The 10,581-nt window shown below is 38.5% G+C and overlaps 1 protein-coding gene and 1 long non-coding RNA gene across 4 annotated transcripts; one reads left to right on the forward strand and one right to left on the reverse strand.

Annotated features, from left to right (window-relative positions):
• Positions 1 to 954: 954 nt before the first annotated feature.
• LOC147819582 (uncharacterized) lies at positions 955 to 4,724 on the reverse strand. The gene is made up of 3 exons (XR_015436787.1): positions 4,481 to 4,724; positions 4,234 to 4,385; positions 955 to 1,586 (listed from the first exon to the last, which is right to left on the reverse strand). It is a non-coding gene; the product is annotated as an uncharacterized LOC147819582 (long non-coding RNA).
• On the forward strand, positions 4,319 to 10,301 carry ifi44g (interferon induced protein 44g). 3 transcript variants are annotated; one of them, XM_023399634.2, is made up of 10 exons: positions 4,319 to 4,401; positions 5,805 to 5,962; positions 6,828 to 6,879; positions 7,112 to 7,236; positions 7,462 to 7,513; positions 7,662 to 7,857; positions 8,583 to 8,735; positions 8,862 to 9,033; positions 9,312 to 9,412; positions 9,715 to 10,301. In XM_023399634.2, the coding sequence occupies exons 1-10, from the start codon at positions 4,376 to 4,378 to the stop codon at positions 9,919 to 9,921; spliced, it is 1,242 nt and encodes a 413-aa protein (XP_023255402.2). In that variant the 5' UTR covers positions 4,319 to 4,375; the 3' UTR covers positions 9,922 to 10,301. The 3 variants fall into 3 exon arrangements, with proteins under 3 accessions (XP_023255402.2, XP_087028271.1, XP_087028270.1); XM_087172145.1 differs by having other exon boundaries at positions 7,465 to 7,513; XM_087172144.1 differs by having other exon boundaries at positions 6,831 to 6,879.
• The last annotated feature ends 280 nt before the right edge of the window (positions 10,302 to 10,581 follow it).

Genomic DNA, 10,581 nt, shown 5'->3' on the forward strand with positions numbered 1-10,581 from the left:
CAGTGTGGATGGATGAGGGGGGTGGGTGGGTGGGTGGGGGGGTTGCTTGTAAAACAGACTGCTGTGTCACACGGCTACATAGTCAGCATAGCTCCCTGTTTAGACGGCTCATCTCCCTCCTCCCACCTGCAGCTCTCCGCTCCACCGACATCAGCTGGAGCTGCTGAGTCAGAGCTGAATCTGTCTAAACTTCCTAAACTCACAGCCTCTGACGAGGAGGAGGAGGAGCTGCTGTAAAGGTGTTCAATCGTTTATTCTCTACATTAATTATGAGCTACATAATCACTGTAAACAAAAGCGACAGCCACAGCTGAGAGGACAGTACGCCTCTGCACTCCAGGTTATGTGACTGTTGGCTGGCAGTTGGATGTGGCGGGAAATCTCTTGGATTGTTTCACTTAGATGAGGTTAGTTTACGTCTTTTGAATACACATTGGCTGATATCAACAGCTGCCTTCATGTTTATTCTGGCACATCCAAGACAAATACAGTACTGCCAGGAACATGAGGTAGGGACGAGCTGTGATCCGGCTAATGACGGAGTTTGTAGTATACGTCTTCATTTTTAGAAACACTTCCACACCGAACACTTTTATGATGAGTGTGTTTATATTTGAGTAAGTCTGACGACATAGTATAACCAGAAGAGTGCTGGTTAGTCATTTTTAACCAAACAGAGGCAAAAAACCCCCATCCCCATTCTGAATACTGAGGCCTCAGTATTTCTTAAATCCTTGCTACAGCCAGGACACAAAAAATAATTATAGTGTACATAGTGATCTGTTCTTTAAGTGCACATTACACTTATTTATAGACACATTACACCTGTTTCCTGGTTTTAGGATAGTTAAATCATGAGTTCTGTTTTGCACAGATACTGTGTTTGTTTTTGTGTGACTCCAGTTTTAGCAGGGAAACATCCTTCATTTATAGATTAACAGCCTATAGATACCGTTTGCTGTCACACCATCAACAGTTGCATTCGCTTTTAATGACACCCAGTCATGTTTCTATTTCATTACATCAAGTTACCAACCTGCCCCTCATGTCTCTACGCAAACAGCGGCTCAACAGCTCCCATTCTCTCTACATGGGACTCCAGAAATAAGATCTGAGTGTCCGTTATTTTTGCTGATTCCGCAAAAGTGGCCATAACGATAACTGCGCCTTGTTGTGGGCTGTTATTATACCTGATTAGTTGCAGGCTGCTGAATGACACACAACCGACCTGGTTAAACCTGCAAACATACAGTATGTTTTTTTTAGGTTGGAGGGTTTAGCTGAGTAAGCATGCTCTTCTAAGCTTCATCTAGACAACTTCCAATTATAATATTAATTATAATATAACTATTATTGACATGATTTTAGCTTTTATTAGTGATAAAATAAAAGTCTTTGGCAATAAGAAAGCAAAGAAGTCTAGAGTGGTGGTGGTGGAAATCTGAAGATGATCTGGTGATGTTTTACCAAGTGAGGAGCTGATGGATGTGATCTGCTGCAGGAATCCTGAGTGGCTCACTGAATCTGGACACATCTGAGGCTGCTCTGATGTGCGCTGAGGTGGAGGTGTGGCTGCTCAAAAAGCACTGAAATGACAAAAGAGAAGAGCCAAGAAAAGTCAAGATAGATAGCAGCAAGTTGGTTAACTGACAGAGATCATGGGGAAATCAAAGTGGTTGAGGTGAGTAATGGGAAATTTGCTGTTTCATCAAAGAAAAACAATATATAGAGACAAACTTTTCAATATTTTAAAGCAAATAAGGAATATTTTCTTAAAATTCAGAAGATTGTGTAATATTGCCACAATCAGATCCAGTTTGAGCAGCGGCACATTGGATTAAGTACCACAGCCTGCTATGTTTTGGGGAGTTGAACTAATTTCCTTAGTGATTTTCAACATCTGTTTGTGTCAGTTTTTTTTAAAGCTCACACCCACACAAAAATGTTTCTTTGCCCCTCAAAGAAGCAGTAAACAACACCACACTTCATACTCATACTAAGGTTTCATTTACTGTATATGGGTTTTTTTTTTTAAGGCAAACAGTTTTGAAAAGAAAGTAAAAGCCAATAGTGAATGTATTTTTGTCTGATTACAGTGTGTTATAATAGAATCAGTCCACGTTCAGTTTCTGGTGGAATACTTCTCCAACATGCAAAACTAATTCTGTCTCAAACAAGCCAAGGAAACTAAACCACATGAACATACACACATCTGCAGACAAATCCAAGGAACAGCCATCACCAGCATCAATTACAGGTGAATCGCTAGTTCAAAATATTCTCGATTTATTAAAAGCTACTGAGTGATGACGGTGATTGTGTATCAGGACATATTTTCTTCAACCGTAGGAAGAAGTTTTGGATATCAGGCTAAGAGGCCTCTCTCTGCAGGGAGGTCACAGGTTGACCTCTGCTGTCAGCCAGCAGGTGAGCATCCGCTTCAAACACAAGACCAGAGCTCCCTCTAGTGGATATGATGAGTAAAAACAAGAGCAAATGGAAGTGTGTTACTGCCTATGAATGCTAACAAGCATGCTTTGTTATTATTTGTTTTGTAAGCGCTCTGATTTGTCATGGCAGAGAAAGAACAGGTGGAAAAAACATGGCTAATAATAATGGCTCTGATGCATTCAGAAGTGCCAGCCAATATAAGTGAATCAGAATGCACCATATCAGGGCCGTAATTATTTTCTTGCTGTGACACCTCAAAATGTCTGTTCTGAAAAAGGTCAATTGAGACTCACACGCTGGGTTTTACAGCCACTCTGTGCTCATTCCCAACAATGTACTTTACATCTAAATGCCGTATATCCGAGTGACGAATCAGAACAGTCCCACGGTTCACTCATGTTCTTGAAGTGGAGCTTTAACACTCAGTCAATAGCTGTTATATACTGTATGTATTGGACACAATAACATCAACTCTAGAGCTGCAATGATTATTAGATGAACTGATTAGCTGATTGACAAAAAAACAAAAATAACAAATTTGATAATAAACTTATTGTTTAATTAAATTTATATTTTTTCAAGCAAAAATACCCAAAGATTTCTGCTTTCTCTGTTTTTTTGTCAGTGTAACTTTGAGTTTTGGACTGTTGATGGAACAAAACGCCAACTAAAGACTGAGGAACATTTTATACACTAAACAATGAATCAATAATCGAAAAAAAGAATCTGCAGCTTGATCGGTAACCAAAATAAATCTTAGCTGTTACAGCCTTCATCAGCACCTCATTTTATCGAGAGGTCTTGCTTTGCAGGGGTTTTTCTCACAAACGCTTAAGCACTTTTTCTGAAACACTGCTGCAGTTCTCATAGCATTAAGCATTGGGACTGACATTAATCAAACCTAAAGTAAATACATCTTCTCCAACTGAATTGTATCCATCAAATGAAACCAATTTCTGATCATTTAAAGCATCTCAGAGTAACATTTATATCAAATACAAAAACTAGCTACCATAACATTTTACAGTAAAGACAAAAGTCTCAACAACAACAAATTCATTTCAGTTGTAGAAAGCTCCTGTCTGGCCACAGCACTTATCAATCTGACATTTGCTCTTTTAAGTCTTTAGGCATGGTGCAGGTCTTCCCTACATGTCTCAACTGTGTTGTCCTCACAGGCAGCATGTAGGCCCTGTCCTCTCTCTGTCTGTCTGTTCATCTGCGGCCATTTACACCAACACAGTCTAACTTCACATTTTCCCTCTTCACTGAGCAGCCTGTTGTTTTTTGTTTCTGATGTCTCTGTAGTATGTAAAATAGTGTCAGCCTCTGCAGTGTAGATGTATTAGAGAAGTGAAAGCATGTAACTGCACATGTGTTGCAATACCTTTATGAAACTTACAATGCAGATATCCTCCTCCTTTTGAAAATAAGAAATCACCTCATCTGTAAATAGGGGGGTACCAACTTAAAGTGATATATATATATATATATATGTAGGATATATGATTGTATTATATTTTTTTCACATGGATTATATCCTTTTTTAACTTCTACAATATTTTGCATTTTATGTCTTAGATCGTCATTTTTTACTCATGTGACTTTCTTTTTATAAGCCTAAATATTCTTTGACCATTGCTGAAAAGGGGCTGAGAATTATACCAATACCTATTTCATTGTAATTGTTATGCATTTGACAGTACAGAACTTGAAACTTGACTCCATCTTGTAAATAATTCTAATTCGCTCGACTTGATATTTTTGATCCTGTGAACTTACTGTTGTACACCCGGGCATGAGACTAGAGGGCAGGAGAGGCTGCAGCAACTTTCACTTTCATTTCCTCTAAAAGGGGCACCGCCTTTGTTTTTCACTTTACTCCCGTCCTACAGCTGCTGTCAGTCTACGTGCTGAAATTGTTATGGAGAAAACTGGAGAAAAAAACAGGTAATATTTCACTAAGCGGAAAATTGAACAGGTGAAGTTTAGTAAAGTTGAGTTTTTACGAAGGATGACAGTTACAAACCTGTGTGGCGATGGTCTTTAACTGAGTGATATTTCACAAGGCATCGTTTAACTACCTTAGCTGCAGTCGCGTTTACAAAGAACTGGGTTAGTAAGATTTTACTTTTTAAAGCCTGCATTTAATGAAGTATCCTACGGAAGCCTAGAATGGCCGTACTTGCAATTATTAAGTTACCTCGACATAAAAAAGGTCGCGTGAGGACAGGTTAATTTATCTCGTGAGAAAATAGGGCTTTCTCGAAATAACGTGATACTTTATCATATTTTCTCGACGTACCTCCCCTTTCTGTTCTTCTGCATTTCTGAGTTAACTATACTTTTATACTTTTTATTCCACTACATTAATATATTTTTTATTTACTTACTACTTTTCAGATTTGTTAAAGGTGAATTACCTTTAGCAACATAAAAGTGATGATCACATTAATGCATCATTAATCCACAGAGGCTTACATCATTCTGAAATTGGTCATTCTGCATTATTATCACTTTTATTTTTGGTTCTCTAAATATATTTAACACTTCTTGTATGTAAGTAAATTTTTGTACTATACTGTGGTATTAATATTTTTTATACTTAAGCACAAGATCTGAGTTCGTCCTCCAAGACTAGGTTTATTCATGTATAAAGTTAAAAATTTGAATTAGTTGGTTCTATAATCTACATCAACATGTATCAGTATGTTATGCTTTACCACTAGTCATTCAAGATATCTTTGTAAAACTTTTGTTTTCAAAAGCTGCACATCATCTGTTTATCACTAATCATTACATTTGGTTTTGGGGCTGTGGAAATAAAAATGCCACTTTTATAATTCAATAGTATAAAATTCTGCTGTACAGGGGATTAATTTTTTTTTACAATTAATAAATGTATCATTTACTGGATTATTTGATTACACAGAATCACATTTATTGTCACACCATGTGTTATACGGCGTAGGCATTGAGCTGCACTCAAGAGAATGTGTCCCTACAACTCAGAGGACTTTAAGAAAAATAGGATTGGATGCCATTTTAAAGCAGGTTCCAGTGGTGTTTATGGGTGTACATATGTTTCTGCTGTATTTTGCTTACTACCATTTAAAAAAAAAAATCTATTGGGTTCTCTAACAAACTCTTTCATTTGGTAGTACCTTATAAACTCTTGGCCTTATTTGTCATTGGCAAACTCTTTTATTTTTCTCAAAAATGCTGCTATTTTTTAGGTCATATCCTTAATATTTCAAGTGCAAGATCTTTGACCAAGGATATTCAAGTTAATTCCTGCTCATTTACTTTATCTATTTTCTTCCTGCGATGTATGTGATGGTTTTCCTCATCAGCTTCTTTGGCATTTTCGGAGCCCAGCCTCCCACAACTGCAACTACTTCAGCCCAACCCACTATCAGCACAGCAGTGGACACCAAAGATTCTTTCAGCATATTTACAACTTCACTCAGCTCAACGGACCAAAAAAACCCACTTGCTCTTAAGCTCCCAAGTAAGCTACAGTTCCACACCAAGACAACTGTCAAAGAACAGCTCTGACATGGAAAATGTGCTACAAAAGGTTGGAGGCATTGCCTTACTGTCATAATTTGGATTGGATGTGTTGTTTGGATGCATGGTAAAACACAATAAATCCAGTTTGAAAATAGGATACACAACTGTGTTCCAGTTTCTCAAACAGCAAATGCATGCTTCAAAACCCTTTACACAATTAACAAGATAACATGACTGTGTCTTAATAGAACAGACAGAAATAGAGAAAATTGACATGACACACTACACCAAAATAACACAGTACATCAAATTGACCTCTGATATTCTCAGAGTATTTTCCCAACTTAAATTTGCAAACATTTCACAGCCGCATTTCCTACTCTCTCTATTAATTTTGACATACAGTGAGTAACCAACCTGGTGTGTCACTTTACATGTAGCGTCATACAAGGGGGAGTCAAAAGTTTAGAACCTTTCCAAATGGTAAATTTCTAAACACTTTAAGGTTGTTTATGGATACCCTACATGTTACGAAATAATTTTCTTTACTTGTATGATGCCTGTTTTCTGACGGTCTGTGGAGACTGACCAAACCTGTCACAAGGCTCCGTCCAAGAGACTTGCAGAATGTTTTTGTGCTAATAAACCCTAGTGTAGTTTCTGGATTTCTGGACATCTGACATCACTGCGTTTTTGCCACTTATCCGAAGACTTTGGAAATAATTTGATAACAAACAGATGCAAAAATGCAAGGCACGTTATAATAGCCAGCTTTTCATGCATTTAGCTTTTTTGAGAGGAGGTGAAACAAAGCAAACAGTGGATACTTCATTAAACCTCATCAACTCTTAACATCTCTTCAGCAGTAAAACATCAGACCAAACAAAAACGGAGAGATGTGGATTCGACAGAAACGTGAGTAAAGCTGTGACATTGAATGCAACAACCTCCACTCCTGTTTATGGACATGAATAATGGTCGTGTTTTATTTCTGTTGGGTTCTGTATACTATATACAGAAAACTTATATACTACTTATATAATATTTGAAGTGCAAGATCTTAAACTAAAGGCATTTAAGTGAATTTCCGCTCCTTTGCTTTATCTGTTGTCTTCCTCTGATGTCTGTGATTGTTTTTCCTCATCAGCCCCAGCGGCTTTAGATTTGAAACTGCAGCCCAACCTGATACTGCCACAGCACTGGGCGCCAGTGATGCTCTCGGCAAAGTCAGTTCAACAGAGCAAAGGGCGGCACAACCTTTTACGTTCACAGGTAAGCTACTAAACGGTTCCACACCAAGACAACTGTCAAAGAAATTGTAGCTTCTGGAAATGGACGTGATCACTGTAAATTTTGCCACTTATCTATGGAATCAGAGTACATACATTTACATTTCAACAGCCAGATTTAATATGATGCATGTCATGTCAAAGGAGGTACAACATTGCAAATGCTGAATGTTTCATTAAATCCCATCAATTCTTAAACTCTCTTCAGCAGTTCAACGCATGTTGGACTCTCAGTGGAGAAATGTGGAGTGGACAGACGAGTGAGTAAAGCTGTAACAATTAAGTCAAGTTTGCAACTATATTAAGTAGTAGCAGTCGCATTAATAGATTTGTGCTCATTTTAAAGATAAAAGACAACATATTTTAAACATTATCAACAACAAGTGAACATCTTAAATTCCCACCTAGGCAAAAGACGAGCCTGATGAAGTCTGTCGGCTCCTACAGACCGAGCTGTGAGGTTGTGAATCAGGCCAGGGTTCTCCTCCTGGGCCCGGTCAGCTCTGGAAAGTCCAGCTTCATCAGTTCAGTCCAGTCAGTGTTTAATGGAAATGTCACCAACCGGGCCATGGTGGGCTCCTCCACAACCAGCTTCACCAAGAAGGTACAAGTGGAGCAGGAGCATTCGCATCACATTACCTGAGAGACATCACTAAAGCTACGGATCCTTTTTTTTTAGCTGAAATTTATTGTTGTGCTTCTAAAAAAAAAAATTGGTGATACTGAAAAGAGTGTGGCCTCACAAAGCCCCTGCTTGCTTCAGGAGAGTATTTGAACAATAGTAAACAGTAATTGCACACTCTGCTTTCTCTTTCCTTTCCTTTGTCAGTCATTTCCATGTAAAGTAAAAGACAAATTGTGAACAAAGACAAAGCAGTATGCAGGTATATATTTTCCTTTATTGGTGAGCAAAATAGTGCCCAAAGCCTGCAGATGTATCTCTACTCCTTGGACATAATTATCTTCAAGACTAGTTTCATGTTAATTTGTATCATCTTATACAAAATTAATTCAGAAAAAAAACAAAATTCAAATTAAGACCAGTTCCACTTGTTAACTTTTCCGAATCTTTTCTTGATCTTTGTCAACAAATTGAGTCTTCCCCAGTTGTCTTAAAGGTGACTGTGACAACTCCACATGCTTAACATATGTTTTCAGATATTTTCAGGCCAAGACATGTACACACAAAAAGCTACATAAAAGTAGTATTGAAAAGCCTGAGTTTGTTCTAAAGGAGGCAGTGCTGGTGCAAACCTCTAATCAGCAGGCAAGTTGTTCCAATGCTTTCAGAGGCATCCATTACATTAACTTTCTTTTTGTTTGCGTCAGCTGCAGTCCTTCAACATCCGTGGTCAGAAGGGAGAAGATCCTACCAGACTGACGCTGTGCGATGTAATGGGCCTGGGGGATGCAGAGATGACCGGACTGACCCTCCATGACATCCTGTCCGTCATTAAAGGCCATGTACCTGAGGGACACAAGGTACAGCAAGGATTGTTAAATGTTTTTGTTTTTTTTTGTAACATGTGTCTGCTCATCTTCCTAATGCAGAGTCTTGGTTCAAACAACACGAACTGTTACAACACTCTCTTTATTTGTCTCCCCCAGTTCAGCCCAGATCAACCTGTGAGATCAGAGACTGTGGGCTATGTGAAGAAGCCAACCCTCAAAGACAGGATCCATTGTGTGGCCTTTGTGGTGGACGCCTCTAAAATCCTGACCTACTCCAAAGGCCTCAGGACCACCTTCCAACAGCTCCGTGAGCACATCAGTGATCTGGGTGAGCAAAAGACGAACAAGCCAACCAACACAAAATTTTCAGACACAGTGACGATGAACGGAGCTGTTGTCATTCATTCTTGCAGTGAATTGCATTAAGATTTCACTGACAACTGTTCCTGTTGGATTTTGCTGTGGTTAGAACTGCAAAGATCAACTGAACTGAAAGCACTGCTGAAACTGTCAGTACATTTATTTCTCTGGAATGTAACAATTAAATGCTGCGTTTCTGATAATTGCAGTGAACCCTTAACGACTGCAGTGTATTCTGTCTGTCAGGTGTTCACCAGGTGGCTCTGCTGACCCACGTGGACCAGATTTGTCCAGAAACAGCCAAAGATGTCACTCAGGTTTACAACAGCTGGATAATTCAGGAGACGGTAGGTTGAAATAAACCGTATGAAGTTTGAAAAATGTTCATGTACTGTAATTGTCCAATTCAGACTCAGAGGCATTTCCTCTAACATTCCATATAAACATGCCAATGAGGACACAATGCTTACTTTTCTTAGAACTTAAAATATTACACATTCAGCAATGTAGCATACATGGATAAATAAGTGATGAATGAAAATGTTATAGTTATCTCATAGTGTGTGTGTGTGTGTGTGTGTGTGTGTGTGTGTGTGTGTGTGTGTGTGTGTGTGTGTGTGTGTGTGTGTGTGTGTGTGTGTGTTTGTAGATGGATAGAGCTGGAGCTCTGTTGGGTATGTCCACCTCCTACATCGTCCCTGTGAAGAACTACTCCTCAGAGCTGGACCTGGACGTGAACACCGATGTGCTACTTCTTAGTGCTGTCGACCACATCCTGCAGTATGCCGATCTGTATTACCAGGACAATACACCACAATGTACAGGGACAATGACATACAAAGACATTGACATCTGAGCTTATTATACCTTTCAATTAATATTAAGAAATTGGTCATTGGTCAACATATTTCATATTTAACATATCATTCAAATGTGAACACCACATGTTTCTTGTTTATATTGTAGATTTGTTGACTTTAATGGACAAATGTTTCTATCCATCCCTGTTTTATATATATATATATCGACATTATGAGATGCTAATTTCTATTTCTCATGTTTTTTTGTTGTTTTTACAAAATTGTAACAGACAAAATTGTATAATTCAGAATGAAATCAGGCGTGTGTAATATTTTATTGATGAATATTATATTGTATGAAGGGCACTGGGCTTCATGCATCAACCATTCATATGTATCATATGTATCAGTGAATTAAGAAAACTGCAGTTACCAATTTTATTAGTGCCACGGGTGCTCAGCTCCGAGGCACTCCTCTACAGCTAGAATAGCTGAGAGGAGTGCCTCGGGGCAGAGCTCCGAGGCATCTATTAATATTCTGTTTCGGGTTTATTATTCTTCCGCCAAATTTCGGCGCGTAACTTGTCCCGCAGCTTTGAGAAAACCCCGGTAATATATACATCAAAACGTGCGTCTTGATCCCAAAAGGGGTGCTATGACTTTTGGTGTTAAAATTCCAATTTTTCCCAAAGTTATTCCCAAAAAACTGGGAATAA

Source organism: Seriola lalandi, unplaced genomic scaffold, assembly GCF_002814215.2.
Source record: "Seriola lalandi dorsalis isolate HSWRI2012SDOR001 ecotype SW California unplaced genomic scaffold, Sedor1 jcf7180002052092, whole genome shotgun sequence".
Lineage (NCBI taxonomy): Eukaryota > Metazoa > Chordata > Actinopteri > Carangiformes > Carangidae > Seriola > Seriola lalandi.